The 17,358-nt window shown below is 39.3% G+C and overlaps 1 protein-coding gene across 1 annotated transcript in view; it reads right to left on the minus strand.

The window, feature by feature from the left end:
* The window catches only part of pxmp4 (peroxisomal membrane protein 4), a 23,346-nt gene extending 6,953 nt beyond the window's left edge, over positions 1-16,393 (minus strand). The window contains exons 1-3 of the mRNA XM_028812394.2: positions 16,222-16,393; positions 14,770-14,832; positions 7,213-7,411 (exon numbers count right to left, since the gene is read on the minus strand). Coding sequence (XP_028668227.1) covers positions 7,213-7,411; positions 14,770-14,832; positions 16,222-16,334 — 375 coding nt within the window. The 5' untranslated portion in view covers positions 16,335-16,393. The remainder of the gene's footprint in view (positions 1-7,212; positions 7,412-14,769; positions 14,833-16,221) is intronic.
* Positions 16,394-17,358: the final 965 nt, after the last annotated feature.

Below are 17,358 nucleotides of genomic sequence, written 5' to 3' on the forward strand. Positions count from 1 at the left end.
CATTATAGACTAACCAGTGTCCAACAATATTGCTCTTTGGAACTGTGTGTGTGTGTGTGTGCGTGTGCGTGTGCGCGTGTGTGTGTGTGGGCCTGTGTGTGCGTGTGTGTGTGTGTAAAAACACGATAACTCAAAAACGCAACTAGATAGATGGATGAAATTCAGCATGTAGTTGTTACGCCACAATTATACTTCTGTATTAACTTTTGGGCCAAATCCATCACCCAGAAGTGGTACTTTACCTGAACACATACTCAATTTTTTTTTATTTATACAGTTGCAGAGTCCGATTTATTCAAATTAACTTTTATAATAATTGTTCAATATATTATTAAATTGATTTCTTGTTGATGGTTCCTTAATGTACAGAATATAAAAATATAATCATTGTCTTGCGGTTTACTCCTCAAATGTCCATCCCCATATCTGAGTATACAAGAAAATCGAGGGGAGAGCACTCCCGGTTTTTGAAAATAAAATGGCACTGATTGAGAGACTGACTAGGTCATCATACAAGATCAGCATGTTGTTGCTGACCAGTCACTTTTGCTTTAAAAACATCGTTTAACAACGAAGCGATACAAACAAAGGTAGACAGTCTGACAAGTGATGAAAAACTAAACATACTAATGGGTTTTTGTATTTATTCCATATTTATTAATTTTTATCTTTTTCAGTTCATATTCACAACTCAAAATACCTGATATTGTGAAAGTAATCCATTAGCAGAATTATATTTTAAAATATTTGTCTCCCTTTTTTCAATGTTTTTCTCTCTTTATCAAAATAGATAGTTGAAATATCATATTCTTTTTGTTCTTAACATCAGCCTTATCAAACATATGCATACCAGGGATTTTTCCTGCCTTGCATCCAAACCTGCTGAGGTAGACTCCAGATTTCCTGCAATTCTACTCTGGATAAACAGGTTTAGATAATGTATATATTGTTCTTAATCTCAGACTCTCTGAGATCTCTGTTGTTTTATGCCTGTCCGTACTCCTATTACCTGCTCTTGCTCTTCTCATTATGGGCTTACTGTCCTTTATGGTGGTCTATTCAAGTCTCACTGCCCCTAACCTTGACACTACATGCTTGTTATTCTTTGTTTCCCTTAATACAGCCAGGTGGGGTCTGCACACTCATTCAAGTCTAAGAGCCTTGTTCTTCCTAAGCCCCTGTGATTTTCATGAGAAAATATTTTTAAAATGATAAAATTGTGTAAAATTGTTCATATTCAGTGTCTAGTTTTGATTATGCTTGTTTTTATCAGACAAAAACAAAACCAGATAGTAAACCAGGCAGTGTAGTATGCTTCCACTAACATTAAACTCATATCCAAATCTGTTAAGTGTACAGTTCTGTCTGATTGTGACACAAAACTAACTCCATAGACGCTCCATGCCATAATTACTAAAACTAAAACTGAAACTAATATATATAAAAATAAAATAGAAATGTCTTTGTGAAATAAAAACTAAACTAAAACTAAAAATACGCAATGAAGGAAAACTAAAACTAAACTGAATTTCCAAGTAAGGTCAGAAAAAATATAGAAATAAAAACTAATATAAAAAGGCAAAACTATAATAACCTTGGCCCAGACTTGAATCCGATTGAACATCTCTGGAGAGACCTTAAAATGGCTGTGCACTGACGCTTCCCATCCAACCTGATGGAGCTTGAGAGGTGCTGCAAAGAGGAATGGGCGAAACTGGCCAAGGATAGGTGTGCCAAGCTTGTGGCATCATATTCAACAAGACTTGAGGCTGTAATTGCTGCCAAAGGTGCATCAACAAAGTATTGAGCAAAGGCTGTGAATACTTATGTACATGGGATTTCTCAGTTTGTTTATTTTTAATAAATTTGCAAAAACCTAAAGTAAACTTTTTTCACATTGTCATTATGGGCTGTTGTGTGCAGAATTCTGAGGAAAAAAATGAATTTAATCCATTTTGGAATAAGGCTGTAACATAACAAAATGTGGAAAAAGTGATGCGCTGTGAATACTTTCCAGATGCACTGTATATAATTATTTTGCGTTTTATATTTGTAATCCATTTAGACCACTTACCAAAGATCTATTTTCACTGTCTATCAGTGTCAAAATAGCCAAATTAATCCACTCCAATGAAATAAATACATTTTATAAACACTCAGCAGTAAAATTCAATAGTTTAAGTTACGACACTGCACTGCATGTTTTAGGTGTGTTTACAAGTAAACTCAGTCTTCGGTGTAGCAGAGTTTATTGTGCATCCGTGTTTTTGAATTGGCTATCTAATGCAGCGAATTCCATTATAGTGCCAGCCAGTTTACACCAAGGACTGGGGGGGGGGGGGGTCCTGAGATCAAAACAATACATTTACATGCTGACATAAATACATTCTCATGCAAACTGACAATCCCAATAGCACTGGGCTCCAGTCAGGAAACAACCCCGCCTAGATGAGGAAATAAGCAGAAGATTAAAAAGAAAAACTTAATAATAGCAACAAACTAGTAGCAGTGTAATCAGAACACAGTAACATAACAAGCTACAAGTAACAATGCGATATCTAATTTGCATGATAATTCAGTTCAGCTGATAACCCAAATTTAGAGGAAATGGATCCGTAAAACAAATAGGAAGAACATGTAAGTGTGTGGTAAAGTGAGGTCTGCGGCTGATTGCTTTTTTAAAATAAATAATGGCCGCACTTGTGGCTTTAAAGAGGGGGCGTGGCGGGCGTTTCTGCACGGAAATGCACAGGTGAGGAATTGTCCGTAATTGATGAGGGGAGCTGCTAAATCGCCACACCTGTGCCACGTCCCCATATAAAAAGGAGAAGTACGAGGGGGAGAAAGATAGAATGAGAAAAAGGTCAGAGGTTCAAGTGTGGCAGGAGAGCAGTCTCGGGCAGGATGATCTGGCCATCTAGAGAGGAAAGGCAGCACGAACTGAGGTCCTGCGAAGGACAGTAGATCGTGGCGCTCTACATGCTGGTCCACCCCACTAATCAAAGGTGTGGAGTGGTGCGAGCGTGGCTGATGACCTCCCCAGGGATCTGAGGTACGATTGCGGGTGCAGGAAGGATGACAGGAGGAGATCCGAACTCGGACGGTCTGGCAGACACCGACGGAGGCAGCCAAGATGGGGGTCGGGGGATGAAGATTGTGGCTGTTGAGTCATGGGTAAGCCTGGGGGGACAAAGAAGGAGGTGGGCTGGGATCATCAGTCACTGAAAAGACCATGACGGGGCCAGTGACTGTGTTTTTAACCTCTGCTTTTAAAGGATTTATTTATTTTGATTTTATCCCCCACTTTTCAACTGCTTTTATGGATTATTTATCTATTGAAACAGTTTTAGGAACACTGCACTATTTATTTGGACACCGTTTTGATTTTTGTTGAATAAAAGCACTTAAAACTTTTGCACCTTCTCCTTGCTTCGTTTGGTTGTCCTCATTGCATAGCTCGTCTCGGTCATGACTATCGATGGTGTCGGGTTCAAGATGCTCCCAAATGGGAAGAGGGTACACACCGCACCGTCACAAAGTGAAAATGAGATACACAATGAGAGATAGGGAGAGAGGTTAGCTGATACAGCGCATTGCCGCACCCACCACATGACAAATCAACTCAGGATCCCAGATTAGGACCCAAGTGACACCTCAGCACCACACCAGTTCAGATGGAATGGAACCAGTGTGAGGATTTTTTTTTTTATAGTGGATGGAGTGCCAATTCTGCCACCAACCCCCAGGTTTTTCCCTGCAGGTTGGAGGGCCTACATCTGGATGCACATTAATGTCATACCCAGGACAGAGCAATTGCAGGTTAAGGGCCGTGCTCAGGGTCTCATCAGAGTAGAGTCACTTCGGGCGTTTATGGGATTTGAACCGGTAACCTTCCGATTACCAGTGCAGATTCCTTACCTCAGAGCCACCACTCCGCCCCAAGATAGATAGATAGATAATGAAAAGCAAAATTGAATACAGTTGACCAAAGATATATACAGTGCCTTGCAAAAATGTACAGTCCCTTTGAAAGTCATCACCATTCTCTGGAGTTCAAAAGATCCATACACATATTCCTCCAATTAGTGTTTCACTGACAGCCTAAGTGTACTAACAGTCAGTCAGTCAGTCAGTCAGTCAGTCAGTCATCGTCCAACCCGCTATGTACTAACAGTTTATTTTTAAATCCTAATTGATTGAATAATTTGTCAAAAGTCTTTCCATTTTCTAACCTGCAAAATCCAAATCTGGGTCACAGGGGGTTGCTGGAGCCCATCTCCAGTAGCACAGGATGCAAAACAGGAACAAACCCTGGATAGAGTGCCAGTCCATCACAGGGTGAACACACACACACACACACACACACCAAACCCACACACACAGGGACCAATTTAGTGTTTGCCAGTTCACTTAACCTGCATGTCTTTGGAGAGTGGGAGGAAACCGGAGCAGACACGGGGAGAACATGCAAACTCCATTCCGGAGTTTCTTGATAATTAATACCGGTCATGTTTTCGTCCTACTTAAGGTTTTGTTGACAGCACAGTGCCCAGAAACTTAAGTGACTTTGCTGTCCAAACGGCCTAGCCATTTAGAGTCCTGACATCTACGATCATCTCCCCCAAGTGTTTTTTATGTTAAGGTCCAAGTGATTGAACTCCCACTTCTTTTAGTTTGATGCCGAAGCTCTCATGTGGCACCTTATTGAATGCTTTCTGAAAGTCCTGATCAGTAATATCATCTGCTCCACTCTGATCTTTTGTTGCTTCCTCATAGAAGTCCAGCATGTTGGTAAAACATGACCTCCCTCTAATGAACCCATGCAGACTGTTCAGTAAAAGCACCAATTCCTTTTTCAACAACCACCTCTTACCAGCTACTCTTTAGCCCTGACTGGACTTGACTAACCACTTTTTGTTGTTGAAATGGAGTCTCTGAGAAATTTTAAAATTAATATTACCGCACCTTAGCCATTAGTTTAATACAGTGCCATCCATAATGTCTGGGACAAAGACACATTTTTCCTTGATTTACTCCACCTCTGCTCCACAGTTTAAAAATTGCAAGTCCAAAACTTCAGATGTGATTAAAGCGCACATTGCAGACTTGTAGAAATGACAACGCTTTTTCTACATGGTCGTGTCCCCCCATTTCAGGGCACCATAATCGTGTGACCAAAATGTCTGCAGTGTGCATTTTAATCACAACTGAATGGTTTCATTTGTAATTTTAAACTGTAGAGCAGAGGAGGAAATCGAGGAGAAATGTGTCTTTGTACCAAACTGTCTGGAGGGCACTGTAAAGGAGTCTGACGGCCTGAATGTTGTCCTCCTGCTTGTAAGAAGTTACCAAGATTTTTAATTGCGTAACTTGATCCTGTTTGTATTCTGCCTCAATGGACATTTCTACTAGTGCATTTCATGTTCCTTTATGTTGGCAGCAGCGAAGATTAATGATATACAGTGCATTGCGGTACTCTGTGTATGTAATAAGCTTTGCACTCCTATAAATGGCTTGCTTATGAAATATTATACTTTCACATTTTTGTTTAAATGTGTGCTTATTACTACTATGCTACAATGCTCACTTTTTTTTAATCATTGTCTTCTTTTATTCTTTTTATTTCATGGGACCCACGCGCCTATGGATGCTTCTGCTAGTACTGTTTATACTTGTGCGCGTACTTTGCGTAAATCTGGAAGATTCCAGCAGGTGGCAGTGCAAGATATTCTGATGGTGAGAACAGGTTCGGCTTCTCTGCGTTGTGAATTTCCTGAAACACCCATTAAATTCCAAGGACACTTGCCGCAATATCTCTGTAAAGAATGGATGTTTAATGATTACATCCATCAATCCAGGGATGCGCCCATTCTAGCTAGCATTGGGCATGAGGCAGAAAGAATCCCTAGACGGGGCATCAGCTCATTACAACGTGAACACAAGCACACACATACACTGGCATCATTTTAGCATCACTAAATCCCCAAACCTGCATAACCGAAGCACTCTGTGGAAATCCACCAGGGAAACATGCAAACTCCAGGCAGGGAACACCACGGACGTGACTCCCTGCGTAGAGAGCAGCGCTACCGCTCCTCCACCGTGTCACCCCCACATGTGTAATTATTAATAGTATTCATTATTTAAATTAAGTTAACGATTTATCTGTAAAATGTAATATACATAGTTTAATGCATTTCATCATAAAAGTGATATCAAGTATAAATCTGAGGATTCTAAATGTGCCGAGAGCTGGAATATCATAAATGTAATATGTTGTGTGGTGATTGCTGCTTGCCGCTGCTGTCACCTCAGTAGGAAGCCCCAGAAGCAGCTTGTGATTAACAGCTGGGTTTTAAGATGACATTTACGATGGTCTACTTCAGTGTTAAAATAAACTACGAGATTAAAGTGGACATTTCAAGATTTAAGCCGAAATCTCCACTTTAATCACAAAATGGACCTTTTCACTGTGTCCTTAATTTTTTTTTCTCTGTGGCTCAAATACGGCGCCGTACATTCTGATACTGTTGTGAAGGTGCAAAAAAATAAAACAAATAAAAAAGATGGCACAAAAGATGGTATGTGAGACCTTTAAAATGTATCATGTCATTACATTGGGGAATATGCGATGCTTGAATATAAAAACACCACAAATGCATTTGTACATCTGCATGTTGCTTCACCACATCGAACCATTCATCAAACATCGAAGCATGCACATCGATCCTGTACGATCTGCAAGGCAGCTTTCTGTCACATGTGGAGAGTAAACAGAGACTCTGATGTCACGTTCCGACTTGATCCCACTGCGCCCCCCCGACTTTTTGCTGATACTGCAACTTGCGCATGCATCACGTTAATATCGGAGGACCTGTGCAGAGGACGTGTCAAAAGAACACGTGGCAGCCATGATGCGTGTGCATTCTGAGCATGAAGTATATACCGGCCCTTAAATCTGTGAGAAAGCATTTCTTAGGCTTTGCCAGGAGAAACATCAAGGTGGTTCCTTGTTTTCCTTAATTTTCTAGAAATGGTCTGGTTAAGCTACTACTTTGACACTGAATAGTTTAATATACCAGAACATGATGATCTTAGAAAAGTTATGAAAAGTGCTGCCGCACCCTGGAATTTTGGGAGCCTCACCACCCCTGGAACCTCAAATCTGTAGTGCAGGCACACCAAAAGAAAAGCAATTGGGTATCCACTCACCTGACTGTTAATATGATTGTTGTCTCCAAAGACAATCCAACCACCGACACAAGCTGCCAGGAAGGAATGGGACTGGAGTGTTCGCTTCTGAAGCCACCGCTGCAGGGCAACAAGCCCCTTGTAGATAAAAACAAAGCAGGCCAGGTTACGGGAGTGTGTGTAGGTCGCCTGGACGATGGCTCGCACTTTGTCTTGTAAGCTAAGAGTAATAAAGTAATAAAGAACACAAGAGTTACAGATTTTGAGTATACTGTAAGTTTGTCAGGCAACTACCTTCTTTTCCAGTCAAAATATTCCCAATTGTCCTTAACATCATAAAAGGGGATTTTAATACTGAAAATGGGAAATACCTAAAGATGGAGATGACAGTACTAACATATCGGTCAGGACTATCCAAAGAAGAAAGGAGCAAGATGATATAAGGCATGTATAACATCATTGAGACAATTTAAAATTTTCATACGTCTCACTGAGTTCTGGTAAATCACTGTACCAAGGTTATTATAGTTTTGCCTTTTTATATTAGTTTTTATTTCTATATTTTTTCTGACCTTACTTGGAAATTCAGTTTAGTTTTAGTTTTCCTTCGTCACATATTTTTAGTTTTTATTTCACAAAGACATTTCTATTTCATTTTTATATCTATCAGTTTCAGTTTTAGTTTTAGTAATTATGGTATGGTTAATTAAAGAGCTACTACAGAGTTCAGTTTTGTGTCAGTCAGATAGAACTGTAGACGTAACGGTTTTGGACGAGTTTAATGTTAGTGGTCGCATACTACACTACATGGTTTACTACCTGGTTTTGTTTTTGTCTGATAAAACCAAGCATAATCAAAACCAGATACCGAATATGAACAATTTTACACAATTTTATCATTTTTAAAATATTTTCTATGTCATTTGTGCTGAACAAATCTGCGCTGACTGCTGGCACTTTTTATCTTTTCCGTTAATTGCCCAGAATGGGCCAATTTGTAATGAAATTTAAGGTTTGAGGGTTTTTTCTCAAAATGTCTACATCACACTACATATCGCTTTCTATTTCACACGCTTTACGCGCCCGTGTTCAGCTCGCCCTGTCACCGCAAATGCTGTGTGAACAACCAACCACCTTCACCAGCTGCCGTTCACTGGATGAATACATGCGGGTGGCTCGTGGTGGATGACTTTCTGTTTTAGAGTTACAAGTTACAAGGGCTAAAGACTAACGGCAAGAATATTCATTCAAAAATGAAAACTAAAAATATTTTTAGTGAATTATTTTATTTCAGTTAATCTTTCCAGCTACTTTAATAGTTAATAAGAATTATTACAAGAACAAGAAAGTACAAACACATAACTCCAGTTCTTAAATCCTTACACTGGCTCCCGGTTAAGTTTAGGGCAGATTTCAAAATCCTCCTTTTAACATATAAAGAATTAAATGGCCAAGGTCTGGCTTACTTGTCTGAACTTATCATGACTTAGAAACCAGAGCGCACATTAAGATCTCAAGATGCCGGTCTGCTTATAATTGCAAAGATTAATAAAATAACAGGGGGAGGTTGAGCTTTTAGTTACAGGGCCCCTAAACTGTGGACTGGTCTGCCTGCTACTATAAGAGATGCCCCTTCGGTCTCAGCTGGTAAATCCCGGCTGAAGACTCACTACTTCAGTTTAGCACTCCCTGACTAGAGCTGCTGATTAACTGTGCAGACTGCATCTCTGTTGTTTGTGTCATTAGCACTAAAACATAAGTAACATGATAGTTAGAATTTGTTACTAACCCTCACCTATTCTGTGTCTCTTCTCGGTACTCAAATGTGGCACTTGGTGCCACAGCCCCACCTGCCAAGTTGTTTTGCCTGCCTAAGGTAAAGTCATCCCTGATAGAGGATCACAGGAATCGTGGGGTAGAGGGGTCCTTTCATCGGATTGGCTGGCCCAGCAATGTTTCAGCTGTGGAATGGCCAAATGGGGGAGGCAGCTTGAAGGATGAGGTCTCCAGGACTCTAAACAAATCCAAATCATATTATGTGATATCATCTACTGTTAAATTCTGCTCCGTACTTGTAAAATTTTTATTTTTATACTGTATTGAGGATTTGTTCTGTTCTGTGTATTGTACTGTATTGTATTGACCCCCTTCTTGCCCAACCTACCTGGAAAGGGGTCTCTCTTTGAACTGCCTTTCCGAAGGTTTCTTCCATTTTTTTTTGTACTAGGGTTTTCCTTATCTTCTTAGAGAGTCAAGGTTGGGGGGGCTGTCAAGAGGCAGGGCCTGTTAAAGCCCATTGCAGCACTTCTTGTGTGATTTTGGGCTATACAAAAATAAATTGTATTGTATTGTAATAGTTTCATTTAGTTTTAGTTTTTCAATTGGGTTTTATTAATTATTTTATTTCAGTTTACGCAAATGTTTTTTTAACAGTTGTTTCAGTTTTGATTTTAGTTTTTGTTAACTGTAATAACCTTGTACTGCACATTAACAAAAATTACGCTCAGCGGCAACAGATAAAAATGATTAGATGTGGAATGTCGAATACCCAGACTGCTGATGCTCCTCGATCTACCGTTTGACACAGACTGGCCATTTGATTTACGTTCACTCCTGACGTAAATCAGGTGGTCTTGAATCGACATGCAGTACACTGGGGGTGGCCGCTAAACAAAATGCATTACATCTGCTTTGCTTTTAGTTATGACATGTGATCTGTGGACATGAATTAAAACTGCAAATTGCTTTTGTACTGCCTTTTAACCGGACATGAAAATTGTATGCCATTGTGAAAAGCAATCGATCATTTGGTTGAGATGTTTTAAATTATGACCATAAAACCGTGCCAATAATGAATGCACGGTAAGAGCCAAATCCTTTAAGTTAATGGTACATTTTCTTTAGCTTCTTCTTCGTTTGAACTTAAATATAATTTAGCTTTAACGTAGATAATGGAATACTCGCTTCCACCCCTTATCCACTGAACAGGATCATCTCCAGACAGAGGAGCAGCTTAAGCGACAGACTGTTGTCACCGTCCTGCTCCACTAACAGACTGAGGAGATCGTTCCTTCCCCACACTATGCGACTCTTCAATTCCACCGGGGGGGGTAAACATTAACATTATTCAAAGTTATTGTCTGTTATACCTGCATTTTTATTACTCTTTAATGTTGTTTTTTTTATCAGTATGCTACTGCTGGAGTATGTGAATTTCCCCTATCTATCTATCTATCATAGAGTGCCTTTCTATCTATCTATCTAATAACTTAAAAGTTAATGTAATGTTCTTAATGTCTATGGTGTAGCCCTTAGGTTGAAGTTAGACAGCTAGAAAGAAACACGAAATGTTAGACTGAAAGGCATTAAGGGCATCAAGTTTTCTAACCTTTATGTATGTTATGTGCGTAGGTCACATGTACTGGAAGTCCTAAAGTATGTGATAACAGACAGAAACCTTAAGGAAATGTACACGAGATACTTAACCCTCAAGCAGAATACCACAGATAGACATTTAGACAGACAGAACTTTATTTGTCCCCAGGGGGAAATTTGTTTCCCTTTTTACACTTTTTAATTTTTTTTTTACATTTATTGTCGACATTTTTCCTAATTTTGTGTGAACTGTTTGCTTTGAATTTCACTAATATCTCTGAAATGAAGACACTTGGACTGTGGAGTTTTTTTTATTTTTGGTACAATTAATCATAGTTTAGCCTGAAAGGAATACCTTTCTGTTAACTGCTGTGAGTTGCATGTAAATAAAGGAGAGCAGAACCAAAGAAAAGTTTGGGTGCCAGCAGGGTCATGCCCGTTTACTGCCAGTGTCTAAAACAAACAACAAAAATGAGCCTGTGGTGGCGCAATAGAAATCAGAAGCAATGTCTGCCTTTTTAGCCTCTCTGCAGCTCTGGTTCGGGTTGCTCCGTCATATGGGACTGTGTTCCTCAGACTGAGCCACCATCTTCAACCACACATGAGCTACTAGGTGGTGAAGGGGTGAGAGAGAGAGAATTAGAGAGAGGAGATAATTAGGGGGCCAGAATGACAAGCCATCGAGGGCAGTCTTTCACAGAGTGGCGAACGCTCTCTCCATCTTTACTTCTTAGAGACTCCACCTTGCTGGTGTTCTGGGATGCCCCTTTTATACCCAATCATGTGACTGACCTGTTGCTAATTAACCTCATTAACTGCGAGATGTTCTTCCAGGTGGTTTTATATTTTTTTTTAGCATTACACAACTTTTCTGGTCTTTTGTTGCCACTTTTTTTAAAACAAGTTGCCGGCATCAAATTCAAAATGACCATATTTTTTTTTTTTTTTTTTTTCATAAAACAATAAAATTTCTCACTTTAAACATTGGTTATGTTCTCTTTGTTCCACTTTCAATTTAATATGGGTTTAAACGAACGCTGGTGGGACTGCTCGCCGGTAACTAGACTGTTGATCTTAGCTATGACTGGTGATATTGGCATTATTGTGGAGCAGAGCATTCTACAGAGTAATGGAGACTGTGGAAGAGAGGTGAAGAAGAGAGTGCAGGCAGGGTGGAATGGGTGGAGAAGAGTGTCAGGAGTGATTTGTGACAGACAGATATCGGCAAGAGTGAAAGGGAAGGTCTACAGGATGGTAGTGAGACCAGCTGTGTTATATGGGCTGGAGACGGTGGCACAGGAGACAGAGCTGAAGGTGGCAGAGCTAAAGATGCTAAGATCTGCACTTGGTGTGATGAGGATGGACAGGATTAGGAATGAAGACATTAGAGGGTCAGCTCAAGTTGGGAGACAAAGTCAGAGAGGCAAGATTGCGTTGGTTTGGACATGTGCAGAGGAGAGATGCGGAGTATATTGGGAGAAGGATGCTAAGGATAGAGCTGCCGGGCAAGAGGAACAGAGGAAAGCCTAAGAGGTTTATGGATGTGCTGAGAGAGGACATGCAGATGATGGGTGTAACAGAACAAGATGGAGAGGAGAGGAAGATATGGAAAAAGATGATCTGCCATGGCAACCCTAACGGAAGCAGCCAAAAGAAGAAAAAGAAGTGGAGCAGAGCATTCAAGCTCTGGAACTTACTACCTACTGAGCTTAGAAATACGAAATTATTTTCAACTTTCAAATGTAAACTTAAAACCCATCTGTTTTAAAATGGCTTTTTCTTTATGATTACAGTGGCTTTGTTTGGTTTTAATTTTTATATTTTCTGATGTTTTAAGTTTTGTTTATAATGTGCTTTTTTTATTTATTGGTTTTTTGGTGTCCTTGAGTGCTTAGAAAGGCTCCTTGTATAAATAAAATGTATTATTATTAAATAATTTCCAAATCATTGCATTCTGTTTTTATATACATTTTGCACAGCGTCCCAAAGTGTAAAAGTGGTATGATGTTTGTTATATGACATCACTCCTATCTATAGATCCTATTTAAATGAATATCAAAGCTTGACATGTATTAAAAAAGAAAAAAAAAATTTCACGGGGTGTACTTGCCTTTTCATGTAACTGTAATATCTAATAATGAGAAGCACCTTGAGTGGTTCAAAAACTTACAAGCACGACTATGGACATATACGTGTCACAGGTGCGTCCTCAGCATGTCAATGCCTGTTATTTTCATATTAGGGCGTATTACTTTCCTGCATTGGGGTGAAGTGGAATTTGAAAAATCAGATGGAATGCTGATGACACACAAAGATGCCCCGGAAGTGGAGTTAACCACTGATAGCAAACGCCATGCCCGTTACAACAGAAATAAGATCAGACTGACACTTGATTCTACTTTTATATGGTGTCACGCATGCCCGTCAGAGGGTCACCGTCCAAGTTCTTCCCAGGTATGTGCTACCACTAACTGTCTTGTCTTCTTCTTCCTCCACAGTGCAGAGAAACCGCCCAGTGAGGGCAACCGACACAACTCCTTCCAGACCTTGGGCCATAAAAGCAAGACCACCTGGAAGGAGGCATCACTTCTGCTTCAGGTGACCTAAGAAGAAGACCGACTCAGCTGTGGAATGACCAACTGGGGGAGGCAGCTTGATGGCCGAGGTCTCCAGGACTCCTATGATATGATATCATGTACTGTTCAATTCTGCTCTGTACTTGCAATATTTTTATTTTACTATTACTACTTCGTATTTCTGTCTGCCACTTGCGTTGTGAAGAGGGGGGCTGAACGCACCCCAATGAGACGCAGCCGCTCCTCCGAGACCCCCTCTTAAACGGTGATACAATGGGAAACAAATACCGTCCCCCCCCCCCCCCCCCCCCTTTGCTCGATCAGCTGCTGCCATGCCACGTGATCTAAATCTTGTGTGACGCTTCTAACATTTAGATCAGTGTTTCACAAATTCGGTCCTGGTGAACCCCTGTGGCTGAAGGTTTTTGTTCCAACCAGATTCCTAATCATTGACAACACCTGATAGCATTCATCTCATTTAATTAGCTATTTTTTTTTCTTTTATTCGACATTCAGAAAAGCACAGCAGCATGGTTTTTACATTTATAAGACATTTAGAAATATTTCTGCTTTTGCTATAGATTTAAATGCTTAACTCTCTTTTGTTGATTTCATTATACTTTGCCCTTTCTATGTGCAGTTTTTCCCTCTTCATTGTATCTTAATAATGACAATTAAAAATGAGCAGATCAGACACCCTGGCAAACAACACTAAATAATCAAAGGCTGCAACTACTTTAGAGTCAGACCCACTGATTAGTAAATAATGGATCATATAAACAATTAGAACACCTAGAAAAGTAGAATGAAAATCAAGATGAAAATACTGTTAAAAAGAAAAAAAAATACATTATTCCTATATAACTGCTTGGTATATTTTCATTTTTTTTTTTTTTTTTTTTTAGCAAACTTAGTTTTCTACTTTCTACATTGTTCCCTAAACACAGAACTTGGGAAATATCAGTTCACTTAATTAGCCCAGGAGTTCAATTAAAAACAGAAACTGGTTGTAACAAAAATCTGCAGCCACAGGGGTTCCCCAGGACCGAGTTTGGGAAACACTGATCTAGATAGATAGATAGATAGATAGATAGATAGATAGATAGATAGATAGATAGATACTTGATTAATCCCAAGGGGAAATTAACATTTAAAGGCCTGTACAGCAGCTGTCCTACTCTTTGTCTTTTATTTCCGGCCCCAGACATGGTTAAATCCCTTGGTACAAACTCTTGTCTTGCAAGACACAAGTTCTTGGTGAATCTGAAAATCTAACAACATCACATTAAAGTTCGATAAATTCTGAAAAGAATGATACCAAACATATATATGTAGGTTTTAAAATAATCCGGATTTAAAGCGTGACAAAAAAGTCACATAAAACCGTTGCACTTTTAGGCTTAGGATTTTATATATAAAGGGTAGATGTATGAAAACCTTACGTACCCTATAAACCCTACAATCAATATGAAACATGTCAAACCCCCCCATGTCCCCCTGGCCAAAGTGTGCAGCTGAAAGTATTAAACATTAGATAAGCACACATTAAAATCTCTGTGGTAAAAAAAATCATACACAAATGTAATGCAGCAGTGTAAGGTTCACAACTGAAGTAAACAAATATTACCTTCCATTTTTAAAAAGAAAGGTCATGACAAAAGCATGAGGAGCACGAATTTTCACCCCATACCTGAAACAAGAAAAGAAAGTCACGTTAAATATGGACAGCATTCATTAAAAGGGTGCTTGAATTTCTAACCATCTTCATGGAGACATGATGGCGATCTTAACTGCTGAGCCACAAAGTAGGAATCGGCCCTGGATGGCAACTCATTTACTGTACAGACTGCAGGAGAGAATTGAAATGACTCCCAATTACAACTGCCCAGTTTTCACACCGTGCTTTGTGATGGCAGGTAAGGTCACTTGTTCCAGTTTGTTGACTTTACACTGGGGTAAATATGCGTTATTTTAAAAAAATATATTTTAAAATAACCAGTAATGTTCACAAAAAATGTAAAGGTTGAGACAAAATTCTCAAACAGTATTCTATACATTAGTGCCGATTTTAGGTGTATTATGCACCCATTTCGGACCAATTACGGACTTTAGCTAGTTCTGATTTTTTTACAAAAATTGGGACACTTCTGCGGAAAAAAAGAAACGCTTATAAACAAATCAGATTTTTATTTTCCATACAGTAGTTGGTTTTAATGACGTCGTTATTTTCGGGTCTTGCTCAAAAAGCGGACGCCACTTGTTTTCCCTGCCCTTATCTTAAGGTTCGTAGGGTGTGGGCCGATTTATTTCATGGTCCCCAATGTTAAAAATTAGATCGGGTGCCTGACCTTAAATTTAAAAGGCGCCTCGTCTTAGTGTCCGCTTTTTGAATAAGACCCTATTTTAATTTCGGAGACATGAAGCGTCAAAGTCCGAATGTCAAGCTAATATTTACCTCGGTAAAGCGAACTGTGCAAGATTAAGACCCTCCTCATTTCTATCTGAACATTTTATGGTTTCATAGATAACCAGAGCAGGGAATGGAGGGACTGACCGCCAATGAGCCTTCGATGTCATCGACAGTTAATTCCACTTCTTCAAAACGTTAATTGATCCACAAGGCTCTTTACAGCCGCGTAATTAAAGAGGTTGACTACAGAAGACAATCAACCCTACTTTCTCTCTTTAAATATAACATTTTATATTTAAACATTCCATACAATCAAGTCAAACTTAATAAAACTAAATTCAAATCAACCCCCACCCATGAGAAAGAGAGGAAGGCAAACGGCCAAAACTAATTTTGAGAGTAGTAAAGAGAGAAAGGAGTCTTTCTCCCCAATATAAAAGCTTATTCTAAAATGTTACTGATCAGATCCTGTCAGGTTTTTAAAAGGTTTTGCACAGAACCTCTAAGTGAGAGTTTGATTTTTTTTTTCCAATTTCAAATCGTATATAACATGAGTTAACCCACTGACTTAAAAGAGGTGGGTTAATATCGTTACTCTTTTGTTAGAAATTAATCATGTAAATCCCCCAAATGCATCGCCCGGCTACAGACATGAAGTTTGACACCCACACGGCCCCATTCCTGAAACCTTTGATGACAGCCAGCAGCGTCTTGTATTTCTCTTCCCGTAGAAGATGATTTACTGTGTAGAGTAACGTCTCTGCTATACTAGAACCTGCCATTGTACAACCAGCACCGCAAAAAGATGACAGGCACCCTACGGAAACAGCAATCCGGAAGCGCACGGCTCCAATAGCACCTCGGTTGGAAACACTGCAATAGCGAAGCGGTTCTTAGCGCGTTTGACGCCTTTAAGCAGGTTTATACACTTATTTTATTGGATCTGGAGTCTCTACAACAAAATCATAAAATAGTGATCTATAATTTGCTAATTACATATGGGATGTTTCATACTGAGTCATGAGGCATGGTGGTGCGTTGCTGCTTCACAGGTCCAGCACCAACAAGAAAGGGGGGGAGGTGACGGGGTCGTAAAAAGTAGTATGGGCGATTAGCGAACGATTCTTTCTTTTAAAATGACTGTTTTCCGTGATTCACGTGCATTGATTCGTGAGCATGAACGAATCGGTTCAGTAGAGCTCAGCGGGAGTATTAAAACGCATGCATGTGACGTCGACCTCTTCGTTTCGCAGCCGCGGGTTGACGTTTAAAGCGCATGCGCAAACATCGCCGGCTTGTGAGCTTCCATTGGTTTGATTCGTCAGCGACTCATTACCGAGCTGCACAATTCTATTCTGTAACGAAATCTTATTTTTATTATGCATCTTAAATGTGTTTTCCATGCTTTGTATATGATTTTTCATGTTAAATACATAATGAATTTTATATATTTATATATAAGAATTTAATGTAAATTAACAGGTAATATTAATTTGACTGTATATTTTATATACATATACACATATTTGAAAGTAATGTACAAATTATTAAATTAATTTTGATATTATATTGTGATGGGATCAGAAGGACTCCCCCCACCACTACCAATATACACTAAACTCTAAATAAATCAAACTAATCAAAATAATCAATTCATTTAAATGGGTAGACCGAAAGAATCAAATCAGTAAAGTGAATCAAAATGCCCATCGCTAGTAAAAAGGCCCCAATATATTGTTCTTTATTTTCATTAACCTTGCACCTTGAGCTACGGTTTTTGTATGAAAATTTGCGTTATAAATAAAT

This window comes from Erpetoichthys calabaricus, chromosome 10, assembly GCF_900747795.2.
Source record: "Erpetoichthys calabaricus chromosome 10, fErpCal1.3, whole genome shotgun sequence".
NCBI classification, from domain to species: Eukaryota; Metazoa; Chordata; class Cladistia; order Polypteriformes; family Polypteridae; genus Erpetoichthys; species Erpetoichthys calabaricus.